We start from the raw sequence: 13,709 nt of genomic DNA, 5'->3' as shown, positions 1-13,709 counted from the left end.
TTGTTCCCGGAACAAAATGTATTTGTTCCCAGAACAAAATAAATTTGTTCCCAGAACAAAATAGATTTGTTCCCGGAACAAATCACATGCCTCTCTGTCAAATCGACAATTTTCAATATTTTTTCAAACTCTCGAATGTTTTGAGTTCTTAGAGAGCACTCTCACTGGCTTCTCAGTATCTCCACTCATTTGCATAACTTTCAAACTTGACTTTTAGTGTCCTCTATTATGAGCTATTAAAACCGGGTGAAACGATCACGGGAGGCCTGTACCGAACACAATTGATCCGTTTAAAGAGAGCATTGAACGAAAAACGGCCAGAATATGCGACCAGACATGAGTCCATAATTTTCCATCATGACAACGCTCGGCCTCACATTGCTAAGCCGGTTAAGAACTATTTGGAAAATAGTGGATGGGAAGTTTTGCCCCACCCGCTGTATAGCCCGGACATTCCCCCTTCTGACTATCACTTGTTTCGATCGATGCAGAATGCCTTGTCTGGAATACGCTTCACTTCAATTGAAGGTATCAAAAATTGGATTGATTCGTTCCTAGCCTCAAAAAGTGAGCAGTTCTTTTGGTGCGGAATCCATATGCTGCCAGAAAGGTGGGAAGAAATCATAGATAACGATGGCCAATACTTTGAATGATATGTTATTTACAGAATTTATTAAATAAAGTTGTATTTTTACAAAAAAAAAAGACATTTTTAACTACTACTACCAATAGAATTTATAATAAATAAAAAAACTGAAAAAACACACAAATATTTTATATTATATGATTCACCAGAATAGCTTCACTTCGTGTTGCTTACGTTGTTTCTTTTGACAGGTATGAATGTTTGACAAATACATATTTTCCACGTAACCATCTCTACATGGTCTACAAGGCAAAGCTACATATCATATAATATAAAATATTTGTGTGTTTTTTTCAATTTTTTTTATTTATTATAAATTCTATTAATTATTTTCGTTATTATTATTGCAAAACTTATTCAATTTATACAATTTTGCAATTTTATTTGCAAGAAAAAAATATATGAGAACCTGTCGTGACAGAGATGGCGCTTCTTAAATCGAGTCACGTTCAAATACATTGTCAATATACAACGCAAGTGATACTCGGGAATCAACGTCAATCAAATCACCAATCTTTTCACCAATCTGTTTATCGAAATTCGATGTTAGTTTTGGCAAATAAATGTTAGTCATCATAAATAAAAATTATATAACAAAAACTATTGTTCAAAAATTCAAATCAAATCGATTTTAAGGAAAAAAAATAATTTAAATAAATGAAAAATATTACTTGCTTAAAACAATAATCAATACAATATTTTTTTTACGTTCACATTGTTATTACATGCATTGTTTATTGTGTGTTCCGAAAAGTATTTAAATTTGTTATTTTTTTTTTGTTTGTTTACAGTGTGAAGTATAACCAAATTAATTTAGTGTTTACTATGATAAACTTTAATAATTTTCTATCATCTTTGGTTTGAAAATATAAAAGCACATTATTTTTCATGATACCGAACTAAATTGAGTTCACCGATATCATGCATGATACAGTTGGGAATTTTCGGTATCTTATTATTCATCTTATTATCTTATCACTCTAATAAGATCAAACTATATTATTACTTATTATTTTTTTGAACTAATAAGTATAGTAATAAGTATAGTTATTAGAATGTTACTAGTCAGAAGACTAATAAGATGCATGAATCTTATTAGTATAGTTATTATTATAGTTTCTCATCAGTATATTTCGATTGGTGTTACTAGAATCAAATACTACTGAAACACAAAAAAAATTTTTTTTAAAATATACCCAGTCTCCGAGAGTTTCATATAAGCCTGCCATGTATCAGCAGAAATACAGTCGAAAACACAAAAAAAATATTTTTCACTTTTTTTGTGCATTGTATATACCGAGTCTCCGAGAGTTTCTTTTTCAGCAATAAATTTGATTTTAGTAACACCAATCGAAATATACTGATGAGAAACTATACCAATAACTATACTAATAAGATACATGCATCTTATTAGTCTTCTGACTAGTAATATTCTAATAACTATACTTATTACTACTCTTATTACACTAATAAGATGATATCTTATTACCAGTTATTAGAAGTTATTAGTAATAAATAATAACTATCTTACTAGTCTGATTTTATTAGTCCCAACTGTAATGCAAAAAAAGTCTCCAAACTCATATATGTGTCATCTGCTTGATGTGTTTTCTATCCGCGTATAATATTTTCGCTAAACACAATTGTCAGATAAAAAATTTTTTGCTTGTACAGTTTTTTTTTTTTTTTTTTCAAAAAACGTAAATTCATAGTGCCATTTCATATTGATTCGCCAATGGTGAAATCTTATCACATTGTTACTACTTGACTTGAGGTGCCTTTCCTTATCTATATGATTTGTATAAAACTTTCCACCATTGGGTACGATGTGATATTATTAAGTATAAACAAACATATTTGGTATTACTCAACATTTTTCATTTCTTTGATCGATGCAATTACTGCAGATTGATCAAAAAGATTATAGTGTCGAAGTGATGTCATTACCTGATACAAATGAATATATAACGGTCTTTCGATAATCCAAATTATTAGGTAATTGCTCATAAAACAACTCTAAATATTTTCTGATATTATATCAAATTTATTTTTAAATTTTCAATTTGTTCATTCTGGCGTTAAACTTTAGACAAGTTTTTTAAAGTTAAATGCAAGAATTTAAGCAAAAAGTCATCAAATTATTATTTTTTGCAAATGGAGTTAGTTTTCAACTAAAATTTCGATTTCTGAATGAATCGGAACCTCTGCCCCGCCGAATGGGATGTAGAGCGCCCCATGTGATTTCTGAACTTTACCAACAGTAAGACTACCTTCATGATGTGCACGACCTGAAAACGAATCACATTATTAGAAATGTCAATGTTAATTTTTGATGACTTTCATACCAATATACAAAGGTTCTCCAGAAGATGTGTGGCCAGCTACTACAGCGAACGGCACTTCATTTCGTGTCATTGGATTTTGTTGGACCCATGAAATGTTTCCATGGCATAAAACATCGAACGAATCTTTTAGAATCTCGTGCCCGCCATAACAGATGTAAGTGGCATTCTTGCTCGGTATGACCTTAGCTGGGATTTGGTCTCCTTCATGGAATGCACGACCAATGTACATTGGAGATCCGTCTTGGTCATGACCAGCTAAAAGTGCACCCTCTGGTAGTGGTGAATGGAGTGTACTTGGGACCCAAGTGCCTAATAAAATAAGTCCAATCAAATCAATTTAATGTTAATCATTCATTTTCGTTTGTTTTTCGTTCTCTACTATTGTCACTTACATCGTTTTTGTGCAACAAGCACTTCATACACAGATACACTGTGCTCGGCACCATTGAAAGGTACATAGATACAATTGTGTGACGGATGAATTTTTCCAGTTGACAAGGAGCCTTCAACATGAGCTCTTCCTACATATAACGGTTCACCGTTGCTTTGATTGCCAGCACAAACTGCTTCGGCTGGAACATGGCCACTGCTTGATGTAACCCACGAAAATCCACTTCCGACTAAAACCTATTATTCATTTTAATTTGAATATTGTTTTTATTTTGTACATAACTAAACGATTGGCTCAACTGCAAATTGGTTCTTACTTGATAATCATATTTTGGAATTTCAGCGCAATTATATGGAATGTAGGCAACGTTCTTTGAGGGAATTACTTTAGCTGGGACCATATCACCTTCATGGAATGCACGACCCACATAGATTGTTGCCCCATCGACATCATGACCAGCAACTACAGCATCCATTGGAATGCCAGAGTGTGAATTTGACGAAACCCAGTTTAAGCCTACGAAAACCAGTGTTTCGAGTAGATTAAAAATCTTGAGATTTTTTAGATAGATTTCTAGATAGATCAAATCTAAATCTGATCTAAGTTCAATAGAAAAAAGGTATAATAAATCTAATCTATCTGGATCTGGATACAAAAATCTGTATCTAACGAGAGATATCTAAGATTTACAAGCTTAACACCCAAAAGCATTCTTTTCTGATTCGGGCCGAAAATGACGTTAGTTTTAAGATGCAATCAATTTTTCACAGACTTATCATACAAAAATTCACAAAAAAAATATATTTTTGTATGGAGCCATGCCTTTGTGGTAGCGTAATGGCATGAAACTTTACACAGGTTGTTTTTTCCACAAGAAAATTACATTCCAAGAGTTTAAAGAAATTTCAGTGCATATTAGGGATACCTCCCATATAAAATTTTCGGTTATGAGCCATATATTGAGCTATATTTTTGATTGAAATTTCTTTAAACTTTGTGAGATTGTTTATATTAATAAAAAAATAATATTCACAAGTTTTCACGGCGATTTAAGTTACTGCAACCAAACATAGCTGTAACCAAACATGCTTTGAAAATAATTTCGATTTACACCCGTGTGGAAGAAAAGTGACTGACTGACTAGCTGAAATCAACTAAAAATGAATTTTGTTAGCTAACACCGACTTTACTCGTCTATTTAACCAGACGACTTATTTGGAACGTTAGACGACTATACAGTCAACTATGATTAAAGTCGATTATAGTTATACTTTGCTATATTAATATCACTGGGTTGCTGCAAAACACGTATCACTGGCGCCCTCACTGTATTGCATAGTGAAGTAACTCAATAGTACGTGTGTGAAATGTGAAGATTTTTTCTCGCACGAACTAGATGGCGCTAATAACTAAGTGTCTTTGCAGCAATGGTGTGATTAATATAGTCAAATAAAGTCAAATAAATCGACTTAAAATGACTTCGATCTCAGTCGGCTTAATCTGAAAACGTCCCAAATTAGCCAGCCTGTTTACCGGTTTACCCAAGTCCCATTTGGACTTAAATTTAAAAGTATATTTCAGATCAGATTTGAGATTAATCTAGATTTATCTCGATTTGAGATAAATATAAAAGCTTAGATACACTGAGATCAAAAATCTAAGATTTTGATCTCAAATCTGATCAATTATTCACAATATCTTTTTTTGAAAAATCATCCTTTTTCAGGTGGTGTCTCAATTAATAAAAAAATGTAATAAACTTGTATGACAACATCCATGGTTTTATAGATTATTGAAACATATTGCAATAATTTAACTTTACAATTTGAATTCACATGTACGATGCACCACGTATTTTAAGCGAGAGAATAGCCCAGAAGATTAAACGATTTATGTCAAAAAGATGATTTTTATCGCCATTTGTTTATTTTATATTTGAAATAAATAACAAGCCAAAATTTTGATCGCGTTAAATCGTCGCTTTTTAAATAATATTTTTGAATAAAAAGAATTTTTTTGTGGAAATGACAAAATACCTACTCATTTTTTTGCGATTTTTTAAAATATTGAGTATAAAATGTGTAAGTTATGTTCTGCTTTGCAGTTGTAATCCACTTGTTAAAGTATTACTACAAGACAAATTTCGATCTGTGCGATTTGTTTAAATAGGTGATAAACCGTCTTATCGTGCGCTCGTGATAATATAACCTGATAAGTAGTACACCTGAATAATGTGATTCATATGAAACAATGAGTCATGAATTACCGCTGAAAGTTTCAATTGAGGGCATACATTCATAAACACATTTTGTTCATTGGTATGAAAAGTACTTGTGGTACGATATTTGTTATGAACATTATGAAATAATTCAAAAAAAAAAATTCGTTTTTGTGTGGCCTTAAAAATGTATTGAAAATGAAAGCAATACAATTCGTTGATTGTAAAAGATATGGGCTGTAAAAGTGACATCATTTCTCAAGCAAAATGATGTTTTCGAACAAAAATAACATCTGTTTTAAGAACACACTTGGATTACACATATTACTGTTTTTAGCTTACTTTCGAAAGTTTGGTGTGATTCACAAATTGCTTATTCGACTAGTCGTTTTTCTAGATTTCTCTAGTATTCTGGCCTTCATTTCACGGTCATGGAATCAATACTATTTTTATGGACAATTATACCGCTATAAGAACGATGCATTGTGATTTTTTTACTGCCTTTCTTTCAATAGATGTGAAAAATTTGAAATATATTCATAAAAATGCACTGAATCAACATATTTTAAAACGGACAGTTTTTGTTTGCATATATTCAAAATAACAAACTATATTTCATCAAACCAAAATAAATCTAATCATTTGAAAAGCTTTGCTATAATGCAATTCATATTTTGGTTTGTTTTAGATATATTTCATTGATTTTTGCTAGTTCTTCTGGTATTCATAAATCATTCTATTTTATGTTTTTCTATTTTTTGTTCGGATAAATTTCATATCGGTCTCTTGATATATGGACACATTTGTTGAGAAATTTTAAATCTGAACAATATTATTGTTGAGAAATATTAGTTTCTAGATGAATCTAAACAATAATGTGTTATTGATTTGAACAAATTATTCACTTGCACGTAAATATGAAACTAAATTTGAAATACGAATATTAATAATACAAATGTCGATCCCACTATATGTACACTTCTATTATTCTAAAATTGTATAAATACCAATATTTTTCTTGAATAAACTCACTTCAATCATAACTTTGCTAAACACAACAACTTTATACGTGTCATATTCAGTGGGCGTTTATAGATTATTCATTTTTATTGTGTCAGGACATTTGAATTGATTTTCATAATTTAGTGCAAACAATTAATAAGATCAAATCTTGTTTTGAGTTTGTTTAATGAGTTTTCTTTTCAATTTTTAGGATTTACTAAAAATTTGTCAAAGCAATACTTCAATTCCCAATTGAATTGTAAAGTATAAATATGTACTAACCACGAGAAATATGTACTTTCCAATGGGCTAAATTAAAATTACATCGGATTCAAAGAAGCACAATTTTTAGGGATTTCTTATAACACCATCTACGTAAAACAGACTTACTATAATGTAAATCAAATGTATATCTGTTTATCTTTCTTCTTATTTTCCTTTCCCTATTTTATTCTTATATTTTTACATTGTGATAAGCGTGTTTTACACAGATTTAAATTCGTGTAATTTTTGGTGAATTTTCAACTTGCAAATATTTATTTTTCACAGTGTTGTTTGAACTCAAAAACTTGAGTTTAAAAAATCTTACTCATTTTTTCCAGCAATTTTTTTCCAGACTCTGTGAACGTGACTTTCTTGTTGAAATATGACTGAAAGATAAAATATTCTACAACACAACGGTTTTAAATACTGGCATTGCCGTTGTTATCACTTTTAAATAAGAATTATTCATAGATTCGTTTATTTTTTCATGCATTTGATTAGTGTGTGTAACATTGTCAACAGAATCAGTATGAATATGAACTTACAAATATTGTTGAATGCACGAGAAGAAAAACAGCATATTATACAGTTTCATATCGAAGCGAAACGTGACGAATTACAACAAAAAATCCATATGAAAATGGAGTCTTGTTTCGATTTTAAATGAAACTTCATAATATCTTGTTTTTATTCAAGAGCCTTCATTTTAGTTTATATGCGTGAGATGGAAAGCAGAGAACGTAATTCTTTTTTAAACTGAAAATGAAAACAGACGAGTATCTCCACATATTCTGATAGACGAACTTCAATGAAACAAAATTGAATGACATCCAAATGGTACTGAAACTTTCTTATCTAGAATATTGTTTTAATGTTATAGAATAGAGTATCTAACTTTTATTTTATCCAACTACGAAAAGATTGAAAACAGTACACAATACACAGTGTTTTCACATAATATGCTCACTGATTTATATATTCTGCATAATATTATGTTAAAACATTTTGAAATTAAAAAAAGTCTCCAGATTCATGGAATACATGTGACCGGTAGTGCCAGTTGAAGATATGAATGTGTGATTGTATTCGCCGATAATTTTGTTGCTTTGAACACTCGCAAATACAATGTCACATGAAAATAAATAATATTTTGTATTATTTTCATGTAACAATTAAACGATGACTAAACTTACCGAGGGGACCCGTAGGATAAGTCGGTTGTATATCAGCTGATAATGATTTAATAGAATTAAGAAGTGTGTCCAAAAGAGAATAAAAAGCTGATGGAATAAAATCACACTGTTTACATTAAGTAACTTTAATGCAAATAGATTTTTGTGCATTAATAATAAGTATACAAACCTCAATTTTAAAAAGAAAAAATTCGTGTAGGGTACCTGTAATATTAATAAAATGCATCTTAAAGCATTTTAAACGATCAATCAGTGAGAAGTGTTTCCATTCTATGCTTATTTTGCTTTAAGTAAATAAACGATAAACTCCAATTTGTGTCCAATTCATTTAATTTTATTTGTATTTCATTTTAACAGACACTTTAATGCATCTAATGTGATTATAACATACTAAACAGTTTTTTTTTGTTGTTTCTTTCAATTTTTTCAAAACAATAGTTAACTATTTATGTATATAAGGATAACAACAATTATTATTACAAAGTGCCGATATAAATTTACCTCTCGCAAATCCATTCCACGAAGTTCTCATGTTTTATTTATTTTCATCTTCAATTTTATGTGAGTTGTATGGTTGTTTATTGTTGTGGGTCATTTGAATTGTATTTCTGATTGGCCTATTTATCCACATGACTTCTTATGTCTCTTTCGATCATGGAATTTCTTCATTTTTTGTTATTGTTGTTATTTGAACATTGAATCAAGTGGTTGAACATTTTTTTTTTTTGTAATTTACAAGCCTTTTAATGAATGTTATGTATTTCGAAAATTAAGCCGAGATTAACGTTAGTGTTAGTGTTCCATCAAAATGTGTTATTTGTTTTGTGTTTTTCATTTTGGTTTCTATAAAATCTGTTCGTTATAGTTATTACATATGGATTTTGAAGATGTATATTGTCCAATAATTTTTTTTTCTCTTAATTTTCAAAAAAATTAATGAACAAAATTAGTTTTTTTTATTTTTTTGTTTTAAACTATTAGCATACGGGTAAATTGTGAAATATGCTTACTTTTATTGAAATAATCATTTGAAAAATGTGGGTCTCTATTGGAAATCGTAAGCGAATATACTGTGTAATTTAAATGTTTATTTTCACTTTGTTCTGGGGTATGCGGAAGTGGCTAAGAGTGGTAATGGTTTTCTTTACAAACAACCAAATTTTTTCTTTATCAACTTGAATTGATGTTGTTGACTAGAATATCGATTAAAGCCGTAATATATTTATATAAAATCTTTTCACGCCAATTAGTTTTATGTGTAAATATTTTTTTGTGTGGGCATATTAGAATATTCTTGCGATTGCAATGTTATATTCAAAGACTACGTTAAAACTGAAAAAAAAGTGAGAAAAACGAAAAATAAAAATAAAAAAGATAATCGAAAAAAGAATCGGTGACGGTGATGAAGTGTTCATCTAGCTTCAAAAGCGGGATATTCTCTTTCTGTTGCATATTTCCACTGATTGCAATTCCTCTTCAAATTACATGCATCTTATTCGGCGGTGTCTATATTCGCATCGAATTTTGTGCATGTATATCAAGAGATGCTTCAAAGAAAATTCGAATTCTTATTCATTTTGTATTTATTTTCATTTTTGTTTGTATTACTATGAACTCGCTGTGTTAAATTTGCTTTGGTTTCTATTCGATGTGTGTACAACAATCAACTGGTTTATGTTTGCCTTTTTTTGGTTTTGCTTCTCTAAATATTGCTGTGGTTATATGCTTTTTTATGTTTGTTCTCTAACAAAAGGCACCAATTAATTTATTACACTAACGGTAAATTGCGATTTTTACTTAAAATAATAACAAACAAAAACCACAACAGAAACCGGAAAATTTGCAAACGTATCCTTGATAAAAATGAAACAATAATCTGTTGGGAAAAGGATTTGTTTTAACTAAAACATATGAAGGACAAGTGTCTTTTTTAATTACCGTTGTTGTTTTTTTCTTTTAATTAATAATTGGTCGTTTTCGCATTTTTCGTTCAATTCAAATTTGCTTTAAAATGATAATTTCGGGTTTTTTGTTCTATCGCTTTTCTGGCCTGATTTACAGACGTGTCTCATTTTTTTGTCACTACACTGTTCAAACGTTTTCAACTGCACATCGCATGCCATTTTCTTAATTTTATTGGCTGAAATATTTTGTATATATAGAAGATGTTTATGTATTTATATAATAGTTGTAAAAGGAGATTGTTTGTTTGGTTTTATGTCTTTTAAAAAGGATTATGCGAGCTCTAAATTCTAGCAATGAAAATTTTACACACACACGCAACTAAGCGAAAAAAAAAATAATTAAAATTAAATAAATAAACATTGAGAAGTCGAAGAAGAAAAAAATTACTTTTCGATATCTCGTGATAACATATTGGGCGAACATCAACTGTTGTCCCTCTTTCACTTTGAGTTTCTTTTTTTGTAGTAAAACAAAAAAGCAATAACTAAGCTTATATAGAGAATCATCTTACGTTAAGAATGAGTTGAGGTGGTAAAATTGATTTGGGACATCCAAAGAATTGTCCATATTTAAACTTGAACGTAATTTTCGTCGTGCCGGTCGATAATATTATTATTATTATTATTATTATAATTTTTTTTTTCATTTTAAAATAAGATAAAAACTCAACGGTTCAACAAATTTTTTACTATTTTTGTTTTTGACATAACAATCACAGTATAAGAAAACTACCAGTCGTAAAAAAAGTCTAAAACTTTCACGAATAATATATTGCACAAAACGAGCACTAATCGAGTACATCAATGGATAGATTTTCATTTGTATCCCTTTTTTCTCCGAATATATTCAACAAATTTCTTTTTTTTTCGCAAAAAAAGACAACTCAAAGTGGCGATTTTTCTCAAAGAAAAACATTTTCATAAATGATTCTTTCACTCAAATTCAGTGTGGGCAAAAGCAGTGAAACAATGCTAATGAAGCATCTATATATAGATTAGTAATCTCTTTACTCTATCCGATCAGGAGGGAGAAACGTTAATAACTACAAACTGTTATTAATAATTATTAAAATTAATAATTCATTAATATGGCATATTGGATTAAAATATGCATCTTAAGTTTTACTAATGAAATATCAAATTTAATAATTATAAATACGAATGACGAATTATTGAACGAAAATGTGTGTGTGGCCACGTCTACTCTGATCGAAAGTTTCGGCTAAAAATTAAATTGAAAAATAAAAATTAATTACCGTGTGTACATTGATCAGTGATGTGATAAAAATGTAATAAGTAGTAATGTATCTTAATTTATATTAATATATGATCAATTGCATTAGCTTAGTTTGGATCTTTAAATGGTGCATGGTTGAAGAGATGATGGTTGGATTGAATTCGAATTCGATTTGCGCCGCCAAAGTATACCAAGTAAATTCATTTCATTTTTTTTTTTGTTTTTTTAAGGATTAACATTGTGTGTGTATCATTTTTCGGGTATATACCTTGTTATTATTAATTTTTAATAATATAGTACTTGATTAATTTTTTTATTTAGGTATGGAGACCGATAAATCCAAGAGATATAATGAGATTACGCGATCGTATCTAATGTATTTGAAGTTGTGAATGTTTGAGATTTGTTTGTTTGGGTATTGTTGTTGTTTATTTTGTTGATATTTGTTATTTGTTTGCTGGTTTTTTTATGTTTCAAAATCCTATTTTTTTAAACACTAATTTGTTTTTGAGTTAAATAATTAAAATTGTTCATAACTTGTTTTTTTTTTATGTTTTTAAGTTTTGAATATTCCTGTGCTTTCTGCATGTTTCATTCGTTTATGCATTTTTTTTTTTTTGGTTTTTGTCAATTTTTAACATATGTTCAACTATAAACTTTAATGGAAAATTCGAATATAATAATAATTATAACGTCTAAGGATTCGTTGTTAAGCTTTCAAAACAAATAAATTTAACCGTTTGTGTACGATCGCTAACTATGAATTATGATTCAAATAAAAAAAATAAAGCGAATAGGTTTTTTTTTAGTTTTCTACATTGCAAAAATGAGTTATCATTGGAGTTTATCTCTAAAAAGAAAGAATTTTGATACACGTTTCATACGTATGAATAACAAAACGCACAATCAAAATAAATGGAAAGTTAAACTTAAATGTTTTAAAAGACATTTTGTTCTTATATTTGATGAACTTGTAGATGGAAGCTCCAAAAATTTATTCAACCAATGTGAATAATTTTGTTTTTATAGTTCTGTGCAATTACACATATATCCATGGGCTCTGTTCACATCAATTTCAATTGTTTGTTGCTCGTCAACTGGTTGCAAGGCAACACTTGCAGTTTTAATTTTCCATCATTTCAAACTGGCAAAATTTGTTCATTCATTTTTCCAACTAATCGAGTTTTGTTTTTGGGTGTGTGTGTGTGTATTTTTTGTGGTAAAAAAAAACTAAGCAATTAATAATTGGACCCAAATGTGCATCGTAGAAACGTATATCTAATCTACTCGATCTACATTGCTTACGAATTCGATCTTTGTAATGAAAAATTGATGCGTTCTATGTTTTTTAACATGTTCAGCTTAAATGTCCAATATTTGAGGTCAGTAAGATAGACGACGATCACGTGCACATGAGTTATAATGAAACATAGATAGATTCGTATTCGCACTATAATTTGAATACGGAGATATATTGTAACAGGGTTAGATGGAGGAGTTTAATAACAAATACAATTAGGTAGTTGGGACGCAAAAACTGAAACCGCATTCATCAAAATTTATATCATAGATTATAACTAAAACCAACAAGTGTGTATCTTAACTTCTTTTTTATGCTTGTTTCAAGTGTTTGTTGGTGTGGTTTGTTAATTTTGTAAAACCTTATGCACAAGCTTCATTTAAGAAAGAGAGAGATTCAAATCAAATAAAAACAACAACTTACATCCTCTTTTCTAGTTGAAATTTTGAAACCGGAGGAGGATGCGATTTGGAAAAATATCGCTTTTCTTCGTCTTTTTCATCTCCTGCTACGTATTTTTATGACAAAATGTCATGCATACGCGCCATAATATTTTATGTGCATACATCTCTCTAGGGATCGTTTTTCACTGTCGCGAACTGTTTAAAAACATCTCATCATGCACTCTGACGAATCGATTTGTAAATTGACTCACTTCAAAATGTAAATATTTCTCGTTCATTTGTTGCCAAGTGGAGACAAAAAAAAGCGCAATATCCTCAACAACCAAACGAAATTTTGAACACATTTTGATGAAATTTGTATGTATGATTTTTTGTTTTGTTTGCAATTTGTTTGTTTTTATTTATTAAGGCAGTATTCATGATGGACAAATATATTGGGAGCTATTGTTTTACATTCAGTAAAAATCGATCATTTAAGAAAAACAAAATGATTATTCATTTTACGAGGGTTGCTCCATAATTTTTTTTAAAAACATATATAACACAGTTGTTTTTTGTCGAAAATGGTTTTATTGTTTTTCAAAATATTCCCCGAGATGATCGATACACTTTTGCATTCGATGAAACCATTTGTCATAGCATTCGTGCCACTCCGAAACTGATATCTCCAAAACGTGTGTTTTGAACGCTTCAACTGCTTCTTCTGGTGTCGAAAATCGTTGACCACGTAGTTTTTTCTTCACGC

The 13,709-nt window shown here is 29.6% G+C and overlaps 1 protein-coding gene across 3 annotated transcripts; it reads right to left on the bottom strand.

The window, feature by feature from the left end:
* Positions 1-2,671: 2,671 nt before the first annotated feature.
* LOC116338776 lies at positions 2,672-7,319 on the bottom strand. 3 transcript variants are annotated; one of them, XM_031764239.1, is made up of 5 exons: positions 7,192-7,319; positions 3,699-3,898; positions 3,384-3,618; positions 2,992-3,300; positions 2,672-2,934 (listed from the first exon to the last, which is right to left on the bottom strand). In XM_031764239.1, the coding sequence occupies exons 1-5, from the start codon at positions 7,193-7,195 to the stop codon at positions 2,807-2,809; spliced, it is 876 nt and encodes a 291-aa protein (XP_031620099.1). In that variant the 5' UTR covers positions 7,196-7,319; the 3' UTR covers positions 2,672-2,806. The 3 variants fall into 3 exon arrangements, with proteins under 3 accessions (XP_031620099.1, XP_031620100.1, XP_031620097.1); XM_031764240.1 differs by lacking the exon at positions 7,192-7,319 and adding an exon at positions 6,885-6,958 and having other exon boundaries at positions 2,791-2,934; XM_031764237.1 differs by lacking the exon at positions 7,192-7,319 and adding an exon at positions 5,423-5,573 and having other exon boundaries at positions 2,791-2,934.
* Between the last annotated feature and the right edge of the window lie 6,390 nt (positions 7,320-13,709).

The sequence above is a fragment of the Contarinia nasturtii genome, unplaced genomic scaffold, assembly GCF_009176525.2.
Source record: "Contarinia nasturtii isolate CC-2019 unplaced genomic scaffold, AAFC_CNas_1.1 Cnas_scaffold_414, whole genome shotgun sequence".
Taxonomy (NCBI): domain Eukaryota; kingdom Metazoa; phylum Arthropoda; class Insecta; order Diptera; family Cecidomyiidae; genus Contarinia; species Contarinia nasturtii.
This window is presented reverse-complemented; position numbering and strand designations above follow the sequence as displayed.

Bases quoted from the DNA above. Each gene is read 5' to 3' on its own strand.
- LOC116338776 (XM_031764239.1), bottom strand. The intron at 3,619-3,698 runs GTAAGAACCAAT...AATGAATAATAG, and splicing joins TTCCAAAATATGATTATCAA to GTTTTAGTCGGAAGTGGATT. The intron at 2,935-2,991 runs GTATGAAAGTCA...ATTCGTTTTCAG, and splicing joins TGGAGAACCTTTGTATATTG to GTCGTGCACATCATGAAGGT.